Source organism: Pygoscelis adeliae, unplaced genomic scaffold (assembly GCF_000699105.1).
Source record: "Pygoscelis adeliae isolate BGI_AS28 unplaced genomic scaffold, ASM69910v1 Scaffold606, whole genome shotgun sequence".
Lineage (NCBI taxonomy): Eukaryota > Metazoa > Chordata > Aves > Sphenisciformes > Spheniscidae > Pygoscelis > Pygoscelis adeliae.
Genome location: NW_008825047.1, coordinates 496,511 through 513,417, shown reverse-complemented (window position 1 = coordinate 513,417; position 16,907 = coordinate 496,511). Strand labels below are relative to the sequence as shown.

Here is a 16,907-nt window from a genome sequence, read left to right as displayed (position 1 = left end):
TACGTCTTACGGGAGTTGGCTGCTCCTGGCAGCCCTCCGTCTTAGTGCTACCCCACCCTAGCACCTGCCAGGGCAAGTCTCCCCAAGTGCAACATGCTCGTTGCCTCCGTGTCTCCACTCAGCACAAGGGGCTCTCGCATTCTGCATCATGGCTGCTGTTTTTCTCAGCTCTTCCCAAAAAGGGAGGCTGGCATGGAAGAGATGGGTGCTGCCGCTAGAAGGCCCGTGGAAGTTGGAGGCTCACGGCCCTCTTAGAGATTGCACTTCAGCAGTTCTAAATGAACCTCTCTTTACAGAGGTCCCGTGTTTTTTCTGTGGCAGACTTGCATCAGCAGCCGCCTTCCATTTAGGAACAATTTGCTCATAAAAACACAACAGGGCTCTCCTTACAGGAGAGCGATGGTCTTGATGTTATCATCCAACAGCCCAAACGCTGGTCCTGTGACCTCCTATGTGGATTTTCTAGAGATGGAAACACGGGCTGCTCTCGGGGGAGCTGGGATGTTCCAGTCTTCCCACCACTGTTCAAAATCTGTCTTCAAAACACTCTGCAGTCACACTCACCAGCAGCCTGGAAGATCCATGTCCATTCCCCAGCCTGGCTGTCAGGGAAAACCGCGCTGCGCTTCGTGAGAAAAACAGCCCCAAGGACACATATCATCAGGCTGCGGCTGAGCTATAAAGCAGGGTCGGGCCATGCCTCCCTGTGCTGCAGAGCTGATGGCCGTGCCTTTGTCCACCTCCCCCCCCCATCCCTTTGGGCAACACCACATCAGTGAAACATTTTGAATTGCAGACCAAGTTCCAGCAGGAGTTTCAGCTCGCACAGCAGGACGGAAGGCAGCTGGCGATGGCTAGTGCAGCCAAGGTCTTTGTTTGCTAGCTAGTCCTGTTCCCCAAAGACATCAGGAGCCACTGACCTACTGCCTGTAAACAAAGGCCTTTCCGGGTCAGGAAGCTCCTACCCAGCTGGTGAGAAGTAGACTCTACAGTTCCCACTAGCAGGCAACTACCACCCTTTGGCTTTCTTCTGAGCTCCCAGCCGCTGCAAGAGGACAATGGCTGTCACCTCCTGCAGTCCTACCCCTCCCAAGAGCCGAGTCCTGAAACGGGACCGTACCTTCTCCATCTGACAGGTAGTTGTACCAGAAGACGGCAGTGCCTTGCTGAGGTTTCACTCGCAAATTGCCCTTGTCACAGTTTTTCCGAGTATCTCGCAGGTCAACATCGTTCTGGATCAAAGACTGGCAAGAAACCACAGAGAAGGTGTTGCAAACGGGGCTGGAATGAAGCGCACGCACTGGGCCGCCTCTGCTGCCAGCCGTCATCCCGCCCTTTGCCTGAACGCCCCACAGGGACAGCTCAAGGCTGACGCTGGGCAGGACAGGGCTTTCACAACCCGCCCGGAGCAGACAGTTTCAGCCGCCTGGAGGTCCGTGACCTGTTCCTGAGCAGCTGCCCATTCCTTAACACGTTGCCTGACAGGAGCACAACATACCTGCCAAGACTTAGTCTGAGGAAACCTGCCCAGACAGAAGCGAGCAGGACGTGCGTTACTGGCAGCAAGGCCATCAGACTGCCCCTCGTGCCTCTGAGCGGGGAGAGCTGCAGCTGTCAAAGCCCTGCGCCTCTTCCCTTGGCCTCAGAGGGACACAGCTTCCCCATGCTCTAGCTACGAAGGCTAACGTCCACCAACCTCACACACTGGACCCCTTCTGCAGCCACAGCGAATAAAGGCATTCAAAGAGGGACTCAAAATCCCCAGGGGTAACATGTAGGTGAGATTCATTTACCATCTCTTCATATGTCCTGTTATCAGCTATAGGAAAGACAGTTTCGCCTCCCCCAGTCACATTGTTCAGGTAGAACAGCACTGTCACATACCTGCAAGACAGAGTGGCTGTCAGGGGACACAACTGGAACAGGAGGAGATGCACAGGGGCTGTCCGTACCCTGCCCCTCCACCATACATACAGCGGTTCCTCCAAGACATCACAAGATACGTGATTTACATCATCAGCTTTTCTCCAAGGACAAGACAAGGACAAGAAAATCCCCTCCCGCAACGGTGACAGTGTGTTTCTAGCCTCTGGTGGGGATGGCCCAGCAGCTCTGCAGAACCACTCTGCCCTCCTCGCGTGGACCCGCAGGCTTCACCCACCTCCCCCTTCAAACCCCTTCATGCCAGCGATCTCCAGAGCTGGTTTGCTAGCCCGCTACCTGAGCGCCGAGCCCCACGCGAGGTGAGGTGAAACGGCTCTCCACACCTCTTCTCTAGTGCGTTCCAGATTGTGCCAAGGCAGACCTTACCGGCAGGAGGTCTCAAAGGGAGCGCTTTCATTGGCAACCAGCTTCGTGTGGCTGCAGGCAGTCTCGGGGAAGACAGGGCCGCTGTCCATGTGGGCATGGTAGTGCCCTCCTTGGTCGTACCGCACAACCTGGAGGGGCTCGCTGTGCTCTACGATCTCGGGGGGCAAGCGAGTCAGGCGCATCACCCTGGGGAAGAGGAGAGCAGAGCAGGTGAGGGGAAAGCACCGTCACCCTGGTTGGCCGCTACTCCCAAGCACCAAATAAATCCAGAGAAAGATAACCCCCTTCCCCAACAGACCGGAGAGACGGATGGGCTGCAGCAAGCATGCCAAAAGATAACTAGGTCCTTACAGATCTGTTGGACCATCAGCATCAGCTCAGAAAGTTCTCGTCAAGGTTAATAAAAAACCCCAAAACCGAAGGGTGCATCTCCAGCAGGACTGCTCTCAGGAAGACTTTGCTTGCTCAGAACCATCCCTTCTGTGTGTGTCCCTGGAGCCTTCACGTGCCATCTCATCGCTTCTCTGGACTCCTGCACACCACCTACAGACCTCAGGGACAGTTAGCAAAGCACAGGGCCCCTGCTGAGAGTGAATGAGAGACTAGCTCTAGGAATATTCTTGTCACCTAACTCACCTTTTCCCGTTGCCTTTTCAGCAGCCTCCCCCCAGGGCAGAGGGGCACAGGAAGTGATCAAGGAGACCGGAGCCCCCCTGCTCTGGGATTTTTCCGCTGCTACATCTGAGATCATCCCCAAGGCAAGCAGGTACCTCTTGAGACCTGCCAAAGAACACTCAGAGCTCTGAGAATTTCAGACTGGTGAAGGCTGGCTGCGGGGCAGGCGCAAGGGGAACGCGGCACCCGGGCAGGACGGCAAAGCCCCTCCAGGCACCGCACGGTCCCAGGGAGGACTGTAACAGCCTCCTTCAGCACTATGTCTTCACGTCCTTGTAACAGTGGGGCCAGCTGAAGAGTGTAAAAGCAGTATGCAGATGCCTGTGTGTGCTGGCTAGCTGGCACAGAGAAGGTGGCAGCCACAGTCTCCTCTAATCAAGGCAATATGCGACCCCATTCTCCCGCTGGAATGCACTGAAGAAAAGGAGTGGCCAACAGCCGTTTTCAAGCCTCGGGACAGATTTTACCCACCCATGTTCTGGGCAAGGACCAGCACCACGAGAACAAGAGAGTCTCCAGCCAATTATCTGAAACTCACCACAGCTAAATGATTTGGCCTGTGCGCTGGATTTCAACGCTTGCCAGTACCAAATCTGAGATGAAGGGAAGGGTAAGAGGTTCTCCCGTCTGCTGTGAGCTGCCCTGCGATACGTGTGCTCGGAGGATTAAACTGACTTGGCTTACTTGAGGTGAAGTCGTGCTTGTTAAGAAGTCAGCTCTGAACAGCTAAGACAGATTTCAGTGAAATGCATGAGTGACTAAAGCAAATGACAGTAACTACTGGCACCCAGACAGCATTGGAAACGGGCAGTTTCTCCCAGTAAACTCATTTACTAATTAGAATTAATTATTTCATATAATGCCAAGTCTTCTTGGTTTTATAGGGCTGTTCCCAAAAGTGAATGGAGATGCTGAAAGGTTTGATTTTTCTTTTTCCTTTTCCAAGGGACAATACAAATTCTTGTTCTAATGAAAACCTCCTCTCCCCATTTTGTGTCTGTGTTCGTTGCTCTTTATACTCCAAAGATTTTCACGCAATTAGGAAGTGTGAATATTAGCAAGTCTGCCACTGCCTCTCCCAGCGCAGGTGGTCCTCGTGCCTACACAAACCCAACCGCCCCTCGGCTGCCTGGCCCTTACCTTTGCCGTATGGCTCTCATGACCTGGTGTGCCCCCTCGCCCTGATACAGCCAGGTGTGCTGGCTGTTGCGCACCAAGTCACTCATCTTCACTTTCTGGCTTCCCATGTACTTGTGGAAATCACGGATATTCAGTTGTTTGAACTCCTCCAAACTCAGCACACCTACGGGAAAGAGAGGAAAAGCTGGCTGACTCTGGTGCAGGTAATAGCTCTTGGCGTCCTGTACTCGGAGGAGCCACCAGCTGAGGGCAAGGCAGACTGCCTTCCTCAAACAAACCCCATTCAGGGTCCACCGCTGTGCCCGCTACGGGCTGCACCCTGTACGTGCAGCATTACAGACCCCAGCAACGCTCTCACCTTCAGCTGAGCGGAGGGCATACAGCAACCTGCAAAAGTGAACCGTTAGCTGCCACGCAGGGTCAGAACTGGGACGGGAAAAATACCATTTTGAACTTTAAAAAGCTCCTAAAACACACAAAACAATCCATCAAAAGAGAGAAATAGCCACTGCAGTTCTAACATATGCAATGCCACAGCTAGAAAGCCTGCGCCAACTGATGCCTTGGGGCTTGTTACTTATTTAAATAGACACATTTAAGAGCAGAGTGGGACACCTCAGACCACATTTTCTACAAGACCTTGCATGGTAATTTAAAAAAGCCAAACCCAAAACAAGCGGTACATTCTTCCGCATTTGTGTAATCGCAAAACATGAACGAGAAATACAACAAAGTATGATGTTGCGTAAGTAGAAAAAACAGGAAAGTGAGAGGTAAAAAGTGGTTTCTACTAAAACAGGTATTTCTTGTTTGCACTCAACTGGACTCAGCAAGGGATGGACTTTTGCCTTTGTTGGCTTCAGAAAAATCCTCACGTTTGTTGTTTCTCCTTTCTGAAGAAGAAGGAAGCCCTGCACTGGGGACCAGGTCCCTGGGACCAGAGTGTGCAGAGTGCTGCAGTGGGCTGCCCGGCAGCCAGCACGCGTCGTGGGCTGTGAGCGGAGCTCGCTCAGGCAGCAAACCCAGTGCTGCTGTGGTGCCAGCTCTGCTCCCCGGGCACACAGCACCCTCTGGCAGGAGGAAGGACTGGCTACAAGGGTCAGCCTGGGACAGTTCCTCAGGTGCCAGTGGTCGTGACCAAATTATCCAGACCATTGTTATTTCTAGGGTCTCCCTGTCCCCACTTCCCTTTACTCCACGCGGTCTTTGATGACGCAGTGCCACGTCCAGGTTGTGACTCTTGGTGTCACGTACCAATCTAACAACGGAGGGAAGCAGCTCTCTGGAAGCAAGGTCCTGCCAAGAGCACTTTAGCAGGACTTTTCATTCGTTAATGTCCGGAACAGTGGAAAAGCCACTGAGGACTCAGTCATATGCTCCTACCCCTGCCAAGAATGCCACCGGCCCGGAGGAGCCGGGCATGGGGTGCTCTCCGGATATTTAGGCATTCACACGGGTACTGCTTCAACTTCAAAGCAGCTCCTCCTGGGCAGCTCTCAACACCAGGTCACTGGAAGGGAGTGTGCAGAGCCTGTGCGTTCACTTAATTTGGTTAGGAAATGGCCTCTGCTTAATTGAGGCCACTCTAATTAGAGCAGCAGAGGTTAGAGTGTATGTCCGGAGCAGCGGGAGCCCTTGGGAGACCGGGGGCGGGAGGGGCAGAAGTGGCCTCATGGAATACAGAGAGTCTGCAGCGGCAGAGAGGGGGGTCAGCAACAAAGGCTGACCACCCCCCAGGACCACCCCCACCTCCACTTATTCCACCCTCCCCTGCCAGTGACGCGGCGCACCCAGCCTGGTGCAGAAGTCTCCCTGAAAACAGGGAGGGAGTGGAGGGTGCATCTTAAAACCTGCAGCCCAGGTAACAAGAGCTACGTAGGCAGAGCCAGAGTGGTCTCTCGGACCACGGGAGCAGAAGCGCACCCTGAAGGTCCTGTTACAGCTGGGCACAAACCAAGGCAGGTCTGACAGGGGAGAGGGAGCGCAGAGTTGTGTTCTGGTCCTGCTTCTGCAAGATCCAAGACCAGGCGGTGGAACCAGGCTGCTGCTAGACTGGCGATGAAGGGGCAGGAGTGCTGCCATGAGAGGTTTACACTGATTTTACTTTTCTGCGAAGGTCTCTAAAGCAGTGGTATTTTCCTTTGAAGAACACAGCTAGAGAAACAGGCCTGGGCAGGGACACAGCTCTTGCTCTGCCCCGCATGGCTGTGCGAGGCATCCAGCGTGCTGAAGGCGAAGGGATTCCCGTGGAGCTGCTCTTACCATTCCCATCAGGATCGGCCTTGACTGCAGTGTACATCTCCCGGATGTTTTCAGGGGTCATCCACCTGCCGTTCCCAAGCCGGGTGTGGGTCAACACCTGAAATTCATAAATGGATCAACACTGGGCACTGGTTTCTTGTACTAATGAAACCCTACAGATTCCCTGCTTGAGGCCTGGCGGGCTCTCCTCTGCAGAGCATCGGCCAGCCAGGCGTCAGCACGTCTCTGCAGAAAGAAGACTGCAGAGAGAATCATCTGGCAGCCATACACAGTACGTGGCTGATGAATGCTGTTATTTCCAGTTTAGGTCAAGGCAAATGACTGCTGGGACTCGATTAACCAGTCATGAGATGGAGGGGGCACAGCTCTTCCTCTTGAAGGGAAAGTAAAGCTACTGATGATGAAAGTGAATGCTTTTACTTGTCCAAGATAAGGGCTTGGAACAAAATGCTTCCCTTCCACGTGGACAGAGAGATGCAGTATCCTGGAGAGCTCTCAGCAGGCTCTGACCTCCAGAGAAAGGAGCCTTGCCCTGGGTTGTCACCAGCACAGTTCCCTTACTCCACAACGTGTGCTGCCCACAGGACAGTACACACCCCCAGCCCCACCTGAAACGGGAGCCTGGGGAGGGACATCCTTGAACTGCCAGCACCTGCCCTGACGCACCCTGCCATACAGGGCAAGGGTGCTGAAGAGCTGTGGACAAGGTGCTCATTATCCCCCTCCAGGGTCATTAATAGGGGTGGCTTTGCTGATGTCCGGTCAGTTGAGCGCAGCCAGTCCCCCAGGGCTGCACAAAGCGGTGCCTACGCTACAAACTCACTTCCCTGGGACACCCAGCAAGAGGAACCCCACAGCACAAGGAACATTTTATCCAGCATCTTCAAAACACACATCTCCCGCCAAGGACCGTTAATACCTCCCAATAGCATCACAACTGCCGCACATTTCCCCAGACACTTCCCCACTGAAGGCCAGCACAAGTCTTGAGACATAAAATTAAGCAAATACTGATAGGTATATACTGGGGTCTGCCCTACCCAAGCACGTGAGTAATCAAGAGACCATCTGAGGAGGAGCCCTGACAGAGGGTCCCCCAGCAAACCTCCCCCAGTCTGTCCCGCAACTCTACCTCTTTGAGCTGCAGCTGCCCATCCTGATTGTGGTCCAGCAGATTGAAAATGTCCATCTGGCTGATTTCTATCATTTCCATGGCTTCCTCGTAGTCATCCGTTGGTAGGATCTGGCTCTTCTGCAGCCCCTTCAGCTGTGCCAGATGGACAATGAGCTTGCACTCTTCCTCTGTCAGGAAGTCAGGAATTTCTGCAGCAAAAGTGTGAGCAGCGACAGAGACTGAGAAACTGTTACAGTGGGACCCCATATCGACGGCAGGCCAGTCAGAAGAAAATAAAAAGAGGGGGGGGGCAATTTAGAAACTGCCTAAGTTTGGGACATTCAAACACATCCAGCCTTTGACCAGAAGAGCTCTCAAAGAGCACACACCACACACCTGAGCTGCTGGAGGCAGGTATTTTTACAGCAGCAGTTCCTAAATGTTTGGACCCAGGGGTCAAGCCCTTAAACCCTCTCGTAGATACCACAATGGACAAAGGAGTGAACAAACACGTGCATATCACCGCATATTATCACTTCAAAGGTGACATGTGGATCACAGTCTGGGAACTGCTGCTCTGCAGGAAGGCAGGACAAAACCTCTGCGGTAGGCAGTGGTGATGGCCAGGGAGTCAGGCTTCCTTGCTCTCACGTGGAGAGGACAGCACTTTGCACAAAACCAAACACCTTTCGGGGGAGCCTGGCACAGTGCTCTACTATGAAAGTCAAACAGCAAGGAAACAACTTCCAAACTTATTCCCACTCATTCCCTTGATCCCCCACTAAAAATGGCCTTCAAATGTATTATTACAGGGGAAGACACTGCACGTGGCGGATGCCACGCTCCGTACCCAGGTAGCGTCCCGGTATCACCAGCTTTCCTTTGCAGCGCGACACCAGCAGCAATCACGCAATACCAGGATCCCAAGCAAACTTAAATGCAGAGAAATCCACCGATGACTATGAGGCTAAGAGATTTCTAGCTGCAGGGTGCACTGGGCACACACTTGCAAAGTGCAGGCAAGGTCCCGTTCCACAGCACAGTTACACTGTGGCCCAGCAGGTTGAGAAGATCCTTCTGGCTGATGTCTGTCACTGCTACGGGGATCTTGTTACCAGCTGCTGACACTTTTGAAGAGGGAAAGAAAAACCACCAAAGCAGGACAGGTTTAAGCGCTCCTAGGCCCAAGGTCCTGCTCTCCAAATCGCAGCCCCCTAGAGCTCCCGCAGGTATGTGCCAAGGACACGTTATATCTCCACTATAGCAGCAATCCTCAAAGGGAGGGGGCAGAAGTTAATTACTTCCATGACCTTAAATCAACCCTATCAGCTCAAACTGTCAATAAGCAGTTGGCTTCTTGCTAAGTACAGACCAGAACTAGCCCTGGAGAAAACGAGATGTTCCTGGGAAGCCCCTGAAACACAATGCAGCCGGCTGTATCCGTAACGCCCTCCAAGGAAACAATTTCCGCCACAGGCAGCGCAGGGTCCTTGTGCCAGAGGATGCTTCAGAGCCGGAGCTTCCGCTGGCCGCTTTGAACCTCATGGCAAGGCACCAGGCCCGAATGAACCGTGTGTGCTGGCAAGCAATGCCCCCAGTATTTCCAGTTCCCCAAACTGGGCTACGATAATGACGGCTTCTGGAATCTTAATTACGTGCTGGAGGAAGGACAATCCCGCTCTTCAGCGGGAGTAACGGGATTTTGTAATGAAGTAAAGATTCTGTTAACCGGAAAGCACGCCCTGTCACGCAGGTTGCAAGGTGAGGGGCTTTCCAGCTAAGCGCTGCCAATCCCGTCTGCAAACAACCTGGCCCCACAGCTGCAAATTAGTTCCTCTCTAGCCTCAGCTCTCTGAAACAGTTAACTTCTGGCTGTGAGACCATCCTATCTCCCTGCCTGCTCAACAATAGATCCAGCTAAACAAATGCCTCCTAATTGACTTTGAGCAACACTTGATTGCTTTTACAAAAAACAAAAGGGAGGAAAACATTGGAGTTTATGAAATAATGACTAATCCTGGAGCAAGAGAAAGGGGATGGGTTGGAGCACTGGTGTCAAACAGAGATTCAATCTTGGCTGAAAGAGCCCCAAGACACATGGGCCAAGTCATTCATCCCTCCCCAACTGCCCTCATTTCCACACCTGCTGATCTAAGCCAAACCCCTGCTAGAATCCAAACAATCGGGGCCGCTGGCAAATGAAAATTGGAGCATTGTCTTCCCCATGAGGGCTCTGAAAGGGCCGCACTTAATGAGGATGGATTGACAGAGAGGTGGCTTGTAGGCTATAAAAGACGTCCCACAGTCGGGAGCAGCTCAGTCCGGGGTGCGCTGCCCGTTCGCCCGCTCCCAGCTCGCTCTGAGCATGGTCACGGCCCACCGCAGGCACCCCTCGAGGTTGGGTGGCCCATGGCTGCTGGGTGTCCTGGCATGCCTGCTGCTCTGGGACTCTCCAGGAGCCTGGGCGAGCTACTTGAGGAGATCCTCCAGCTGCATGCCCATTCCACACCATATGGCCTTGTGCTACGATATCGGCTACTCCGAGATGAGGATTCCTAACCTGCTGGAGCACGAGACCATGCCAGAAGTGATCCAGCAGTCTTCCAGCTGGCTGCCCTTGCTGGCCAGGGAGTGCCACCCAGATGCTAGGATCTTCCTCTGCTCCCTCTTTGCACCAATCTGCTTGGACAGGTAAGATGTTTTTACAAGTTGTTTCAGCTGTAGCAAGTAACACTCCCCAAGAGCGCAACTGCATTTGCCTCCCGAGAGAAAACGCGTGCAATGTGCTCAGCGCCATCCCTGAGAAGCCGTGCTGCCCCTCTCGGTGAGGGGCAATTGGATTACCCACCAGGGATCTTCCCTCTGAAAGTGAAACACGAGCATTTCATCTTACAGGAGCAGAAACATTATGTTCCCTCCTCTGGATTTTCCTGCTCTCCCACCCCAGGCACCGCTGCCGTCTCCCCTGGCTGCCCCCCTCGCACACTGCAGTAGCTGCTGGCACCCACCAGCTTCACCTCCCACCTTCCCCTGCAGCACCCTTCCCAGCTCCTGCCTGGACCATGCAGGGGCTTCCTCAGCCCGACAGTGCCAGCATCAGAGAGAAATCCTCAGTTTTGAGGTGCAGCCATCAAAGGACAGAGCTGCTAAGGAAATCAGGTATCCAGTTAGGCACCTGTAAAGGTAAGCAGCCTTTGCACAAATAGAGAAGATCCCTCGGAGCTGGGGGGAGGGTTTCTGGCAGCAGCCTGTATTGAACGGCCTCATCCCTCATCCCTCCTGTCCTCAGAAATTCATTGTTTGCTTCCTGGGCATGAATGTTCAAAACACATCAAAGGCCCCAAGATAGCTCTGCTAGCGCTACAGTGTGCAACACAGCCGTGTGGCAGCAGCGTGGTGCCCGGGCTCGACCCTCAGCCAGCTGCCAGAAGGAGCCCAGAGGTGCTGCAATCCCCACCCCCTCCCCAGGTCCATCTACCCCTGCCGCAGCCTGTGTGAAGCCGTCAAGAGAAGCTGCGCACCCGTCATGGCTTGTTATGGCTACCCCTGGCCCGAAATCCTGAACTGCAACAAGTTTCCTGCAGATCATGAACTGTGCATCGCAGCAGTCTCCATGGATGAAAACTCCTCGAGCAGGAGAAGTAAGTTGGTTTTCTTTTTTCTCATATGTTTTCCCATATGTAACACTGAAAACTCAAAAGGATGGGCCTATGCCTTGTTTCTATTCCTAATATTTCTGGGTTTAAGCTATATTTTTTAAAAAAAATTATAAATTCTAGTTTTGTTCTCTCTGGGAACTCCACCGTGTCTAGAAAATTAGCGTAAAGTCAACTGCAGCTTGTTCCCCTCCCTACTGTATTCATTAGCTCCCCGGGTGCCATCAGACCACGCAGGGTTTGAGGCAGGGGGAAGAAATTCCTGTAAAAGCCTAATGCTCAGGCACAGCTTGTGTGCAGGCTCCAGGCAGGGAGATGTGCTTCCAGCGGAGCTAAGGAACTGCAGCTCTGATCTTTCAGTGGTGTCCAGGGCACTGACACAAAACATTTATCCAAAAAATAAATGTTTTGCAAGCCTTCTCTTTCGACATTAGGAAACACCACATGCCTCTGCCTCTGCAGACATGAGTTACACAAGAAAAAAATCTTTAAGACTGAAAGGCTAAATTAAACACCCAGATACTGATGAACACTGGGGGGGATTCAAGAGCAGTTAAGGGGAGAACAGACGTCTCATTTCAGCATCACTGGATGGAGTCTGGCCATACCAACAGCTTTACTGTTTCATCCGAACTAGGAGATCTTCATTAAGCATTTTCACTGCTGCTTTAATGTGCAGCAACACACACGAGCCTAAACAAAGCACGACAAGCAGCGTCTGCCCCAGCCGCAGAAAGGAGAGCTTAACATTTCCCACCCTGGCAGCCTAAGCTCTCTCTCCAGGGACTGGGTAGCTCGGGAGGAAGCATCACTCGGAAACAGCAAGCCACCACTCGCAGATCTCAAAATTGCATTATGCCTTTTCCAGTGAAGCTTGACAAGGGTGTTATAACCAAATTTCTGTCGCAGCAGTGCCCCGAGCCAGCTGCAAGGACTGCGAGCTTGAGGAGGCCAGCACTGCCAGGGAGATCCTGGAAAACCTCTGTGCCAATGATTTTGGTGAGTAACCCCCCTCCTCCTCTCAGTTGCTGCTGCTCCCTCCAGCAGGCAAGTAGTGGCACGGACAGAAAATGGCTTTGCCGTAACAAACTGACTTGGAGGAACTGCAGCTTTCACAGCAGACCCCAGGGATTTTCAGGTCTCAACTTACCTGTTTGGTAGCAGGAGGGCCCAGCTCCAGGCAGCACCGAAGGTGAAGAACCTGCTTTATTTCTGTGGGCTCCGATTTGGTTTTGGTCTGCGGCTGCTAAATACAAGCACTACTCTGGTTTTCCCTTGGAGACCAACGTTTCAATTGATGCCCATAAAAACCTTTAGCAAACTCCACGTTAGTTATTTCAAACTTCAGTACTGTTGTTCGAGTAACGCGACTCTCCCTCTCCTAGCCCAAGCCGGTGGCAGCACTGGCTCTGCTCAATCAGCTGGCAGGAAGTTTTCAAGATACTGTCCTGAATTCAGGCACACAACCTTCATGAAAAAAAAAAAAAGTTAAAAATCCTGGGCAGCTGGCAGTCACGTCACCTCCTGAAATCCCAGCTCGGAGAAAAGCCAAGTAATTTGCACGAGACCAGGACTTTGACGCATCCACTTGCCTGTGTCCCTGCTTCCTACAGGGTTTCTGCCCATGCAGTGGTGCTGATAACGCCTTCGCCACTCTCATGAGAAAAGCGAGTGAGAAGAACGGTGTTCAGTACTGGAAACTAACTTCAAATGAGAACTTTTACAAGTTCACTGCAATTACAAGAGCTCGGATGGATGCGTCACCACATTACAGAAACAGCAAGAAAGCCTTGCGTTGGCTGTGCGTTTAAGTAGGTAAGAGCTATGAAAAGTAAACAGAACTAACAGCTCTTTTTCCAACCCCCGCAGCAGTGAAAATTCGAATCCTGAGGAAGAATATGACCACCACCATCTCGGACTTCGACCTGGACCCCTCCAGGGTGGAGGTCCTGAAGCACGGCCCGCTCCTCAGAACCGAAATCCCTGGCAGGCTCCAGCAGTGGCTGGACATAGATGCTACCTGCGTCCACAACATCATGAGAGGCACTCACGCAGGGGTCTTCATTGTAAGTGGCGAAGTACAGAGTGACAAAGTGGTGGTGAACAAGGCCTACGCCTGGCAGAAGAAGAACAGGAACCTGCACCAGGCGGTGCGGAGGTGGAAACATCACCGCTGCCCTGAACAGGTTGGCTGGAAGGTCTGAAAAATCTCAATTCCAACAATAAGAAACTGCTCCTTTCCCTATGGCTAGAAAACTCCTTTCCCTGGCAGTTGGTGTTTTGGAGATGTACAGACAATATTTTTAGGTGATTCAAAGCAGTCATAGTCCACAGATAGGGCCTCACTACAGATCCCTGTTTTACCGAGACAGAGCTTAAGGATGCAGATTTAACATATTCCTCTTGCAAGGCTCTGCAGATGCAGGACTGGCGATGGACGGCTTTGCGTGGGATCCAACGTCACAACAAAACTGAACTGAACTCTGCGGGCGAGCACAAACTGCAAGAGACCTGTAATAACAGTTTCTTCTAGTTCTCATCATTGAAGCTGATAGCCATTTCAGCTTCATTATTTGACCCTGAGACATTGATGCTGTCCAAGTGCCTGCTTGCTTTCTGTCCAGAGGGATTACATGAAAGTCTCCCTGACTGCTAAGAGATGCTTTTTTATGTAATGGAGCAAATACTTTACTTTTGAGCAGTCCAAGGTAAATTAAGGGGGAGAGGAAGCCATCCAGGCGATGCCTGGTCCCTTAAAAAATTAATGCTGAACTCCGCTCTTGAGCTGAGTCAGGCTGTCCCTTCAGCTTGCTGCGCTGAGAGCTGATGAGCATCCGCACAGGTAAAAGGAAACAGGCGTTCTCGAGCAGGAAAGGCACAGGCAGCTGAGGATTTCTGCATAACAGGGAAAACCATTTTTTAACATCAGAAATTAAGTTTGGATCAGAAGATTCTGGTAACTGGGGAACGACTGAAGATATCACAAGAGCCTTGAGAAAGCAGAGCGGGAGTGGGACATCAGCCGTTTAAACCTCCGCTTTGGTGTGCAACAGCAGCTTTGCTTGGGACTCGGAGGTGAGCCCCGACCACAGCACAGCAGGAGATACGTGCAGTTCTGATACCCGGGGGAAGAAACGTTACACATCTGTCTGGCCTTCCCCCTGCACGCCGGGAAGACAGAAAAGGTGGCAAAACTCAGTCTCCCCAAGTCCTCTGCAGCTCACTCTCTCACCCGTAGGGACCGTAATTCCCCGCAGGGGTAAACACAGCTATAGCTCCACACTCCAGACCACTGAGCAGAAAACAGCAAATCCCCAAATGAGAAAACAAGGCGGATTTCTACTGCCTAACAAAGCACCCTCCGTGGAAAGTCTTCTACGCTGGATTCAACTTGGGACTGAAATAAGGGGAAAACCAGCTTTTGTGAGAAACGCGTTCTGCCTCGCTCAGGACGCCTGCAGTCTCGGCTGTGGAGAGAGCCACCCGGTTTGCTGGAGACACATTGCCTCCCTGTGCTCATAAAGCACACCAACAACCCGCGATGCGACCTCCTCTTCAGATTTAGTGTGGGCCGAGACGAGCACTCACGACACTCACACTGAAATTCAGCTGCGCCCTGGCATTTGTGCAGTGATCACTTCTATTCCCTGAGGCTCCGAAGAAAACCACAGCGCGATTTCCTATTTTTATTCCTCCCTGCTACCTTGTCTTGCAAACCGCCGCCCAATCCACAGAACCCGCTGCCAGGTGGTCCCTGCAATGGCAGCATCTTCTGAACAGACTGCATTTGGAAAACACAACAGAACACATAAAAGCTCTGAAGGTTGAAAAGGCTTTGTCTGATATTTGTTTTCCATTAATAGAATTATTTGATTACTAGCGTTTCCTAACTAAAAAGCGCACAGATGGTCTGACTTACAAGCTTTAGAAATGACATTTCGTAGCCAGAGGGGGGAAAAAATAGGGCAGGGACTTTTTCATAGCTCCATGAAATACACTTGGGTTCAATGCAGATGAAAAAAACATTTAAAAACAAACCGCAGGTTCCCCTATGGTGCCCTGCGCCATGCTCCAAAGCACAGAGCTCACATTAAATCCTTAACGAGCCATCCGCTGCTGTAGTCTCACTACAGCCTGCTCTGCTGAAAGCAAAGATCACAGACCAACCACTTATTTCCTTAAATTGGCTCTCGCATGCCGCATCACTTTGCGTTAAGTAAAATCCCCAGAAATTCAAGAGTCCTTCTCTGCTAGCGACTTCTGGTTTTGTCTAACACAACCCAGTTAAACACACACTTCCACTCATTTAAAAAACCGAGATGCAATAAATTAGTTTTTTTTTTTAAACCAGTTGATTTAGATCGGTACTGTTTGCATGGATAGAGAAGCCTGGAAGTCTTTCAAAGTCAGAGGTGGCTCCTGGCAGGTTCATCCGGGAGATAAGAGCAGTCTTGCGAGCTGCAGTTTCTAAATAAGGGACTCCCTATCAGAGGACAAAGGAGAACAGACTAGCGTGGCATCTCAAACATCGAATGTCCGTCGCTGCCTGTGATACCATCCTCAGGGAGCAAAGCTTCCCCCAGAACCGATGGAGGTGCCGGAGTGACAAGTGACAAGTTGTGGGATTACTGCTGCCAGGACCAACCTGCCTTTTCTCAACCTCAGCACCTTCCTTGCAGGCCAGGACCAACTCCCTTAAGCAGTTCCGGTAGGGCAGAGGAGGTGGAAACAGGAGTTTTCCTGAGCGAAAACCAGAGCGACTGCCCCAGACCGTGGCTCTGGTAATGACGTCAGTTTTGGGATCGCGGGGGGGTATCAGTTCCAGGCTGGTGTGTCTGTTTACTGAATGTCAGACAGAAATCCACTTAGAAACTTGCATACCACGAGTACCATGTATGTAGAAATGACAAAAGAACTTTGTATATTTCTTCCAGATACTTATTGCATTAAAGGAGTTTAATAAGAAACGTTTCTGATCTATGGCCAGGCTTTCAGTGTGTTTCATCTATTTGGAATCAGAAAAAAACCCCTCTTCTTATGTTATTGAGAACGCATCTAAAAGACTCTCCATGCTATCTTTTCAGAGACAACAGGTTTTCCCCAACTTTGCAGTAGTAGGAATTTTGTAATCATCTGTCCTGAAAAATTAATTTGTATATTCTCAGTGGATTTCCAGAACACAGAGTTCAATGAAAGGGACTTTACCAGTCACAGCAAAAATCACAGAAAGGTAAAGAAGGTTTTAAAATATCTGAAAGAAGGACGTGGTGTGGTTGTGTATCAGAGCAGCCAGAAATAAAGATAAATCTAGAACAGGACGCAAAATGGTGGAAGATGTTAAATCTACCGATTCTCCTGCTACTCATTTCCTCGGCACTGAAGCACCAACGCTAAATCGCTTTATTATCGTTTATTACCAAAAGTTTGGGGATCTCTTGTCCCTTCCTAATATTTAGCAGCTTCTTCGAGGTCCTCTTCGGTGATCTTCTGCCTACTCATGGTATTTTAAAGGGAATCTGAAAAACCTGGAAAGGTTAATCTTCCAAATTCTTCTAAGTGGGCCATCCAGAACGAGTGACCCCTGCGAACACTGCATCCAAATACCTTAAACAGAACCGCGCTAACGCCGCCCCGGGGAGAGCGACGCGGGGAGGCGAAGCGGACGCGGCGAGGAGGCATCTTCCCCCGAGTGGGCGTAAGACAGCGGCGGGGGCGAGACAGGCCCCCCCGGCCGCGGTCGGCCAGCGCCC

The 16,907-nt window shown here is 51.6% G+C and overlaps 2 protein-coding genes across 2 annotated transcripts; one reads left to right on the top strand and one right to left on the bottom strand.

The window, feature by feature from the left end:
• Positions 1-883: 883 nt before the first annotated feature.
• On the bottom strand, positions 884-7,768 carry P4HTM (prolyl 4-hydroxylase, transmembrane (endoplasmic reticulum)). Its single transcript, XM_009326338.1, has 7 exons — positions 7,520-7,768; positions 6,388-6,484; positions 4,126-4,288; positions 2,311-2,496; positions 1,794-1,884; positions 1,121-1,244; positions 884-927 (listed from the first exon to the last, which is right to left on the bottom strand). Exons 1-7 carry the CDS (start codon positions 7,766-7,768, stop codon positions 884-886), a joined length of 954 nt encoding a protein of 317 aa, XP_009324613.1.
• Positions 7,769-9,914: 2,146 nt separating this feature from the next.
• On the top strand, positions 9,915-13,361 carry LOC103918905 (secreted frizzled-related protein 5-like). The gene is made up of 4 exons (XM_009326328.1): positions 9,915-10,192; positions 10,970-11,142; positions 12,070-12,156; positions 13,027-13,361. The coding sequence occupies exons 1-4, from the start codon at positions 9,996-9,998 to the stop codon at positions 13,359-13,361; spliced, it is 792 nt and encodes a 263-aa protein (XP_009324603.1). The 5' UTR covers positions 9,915-9,995.
• The last annotated feature ends 3,546 nt before the right edge of the window (positions 13,362-16,907 follow it).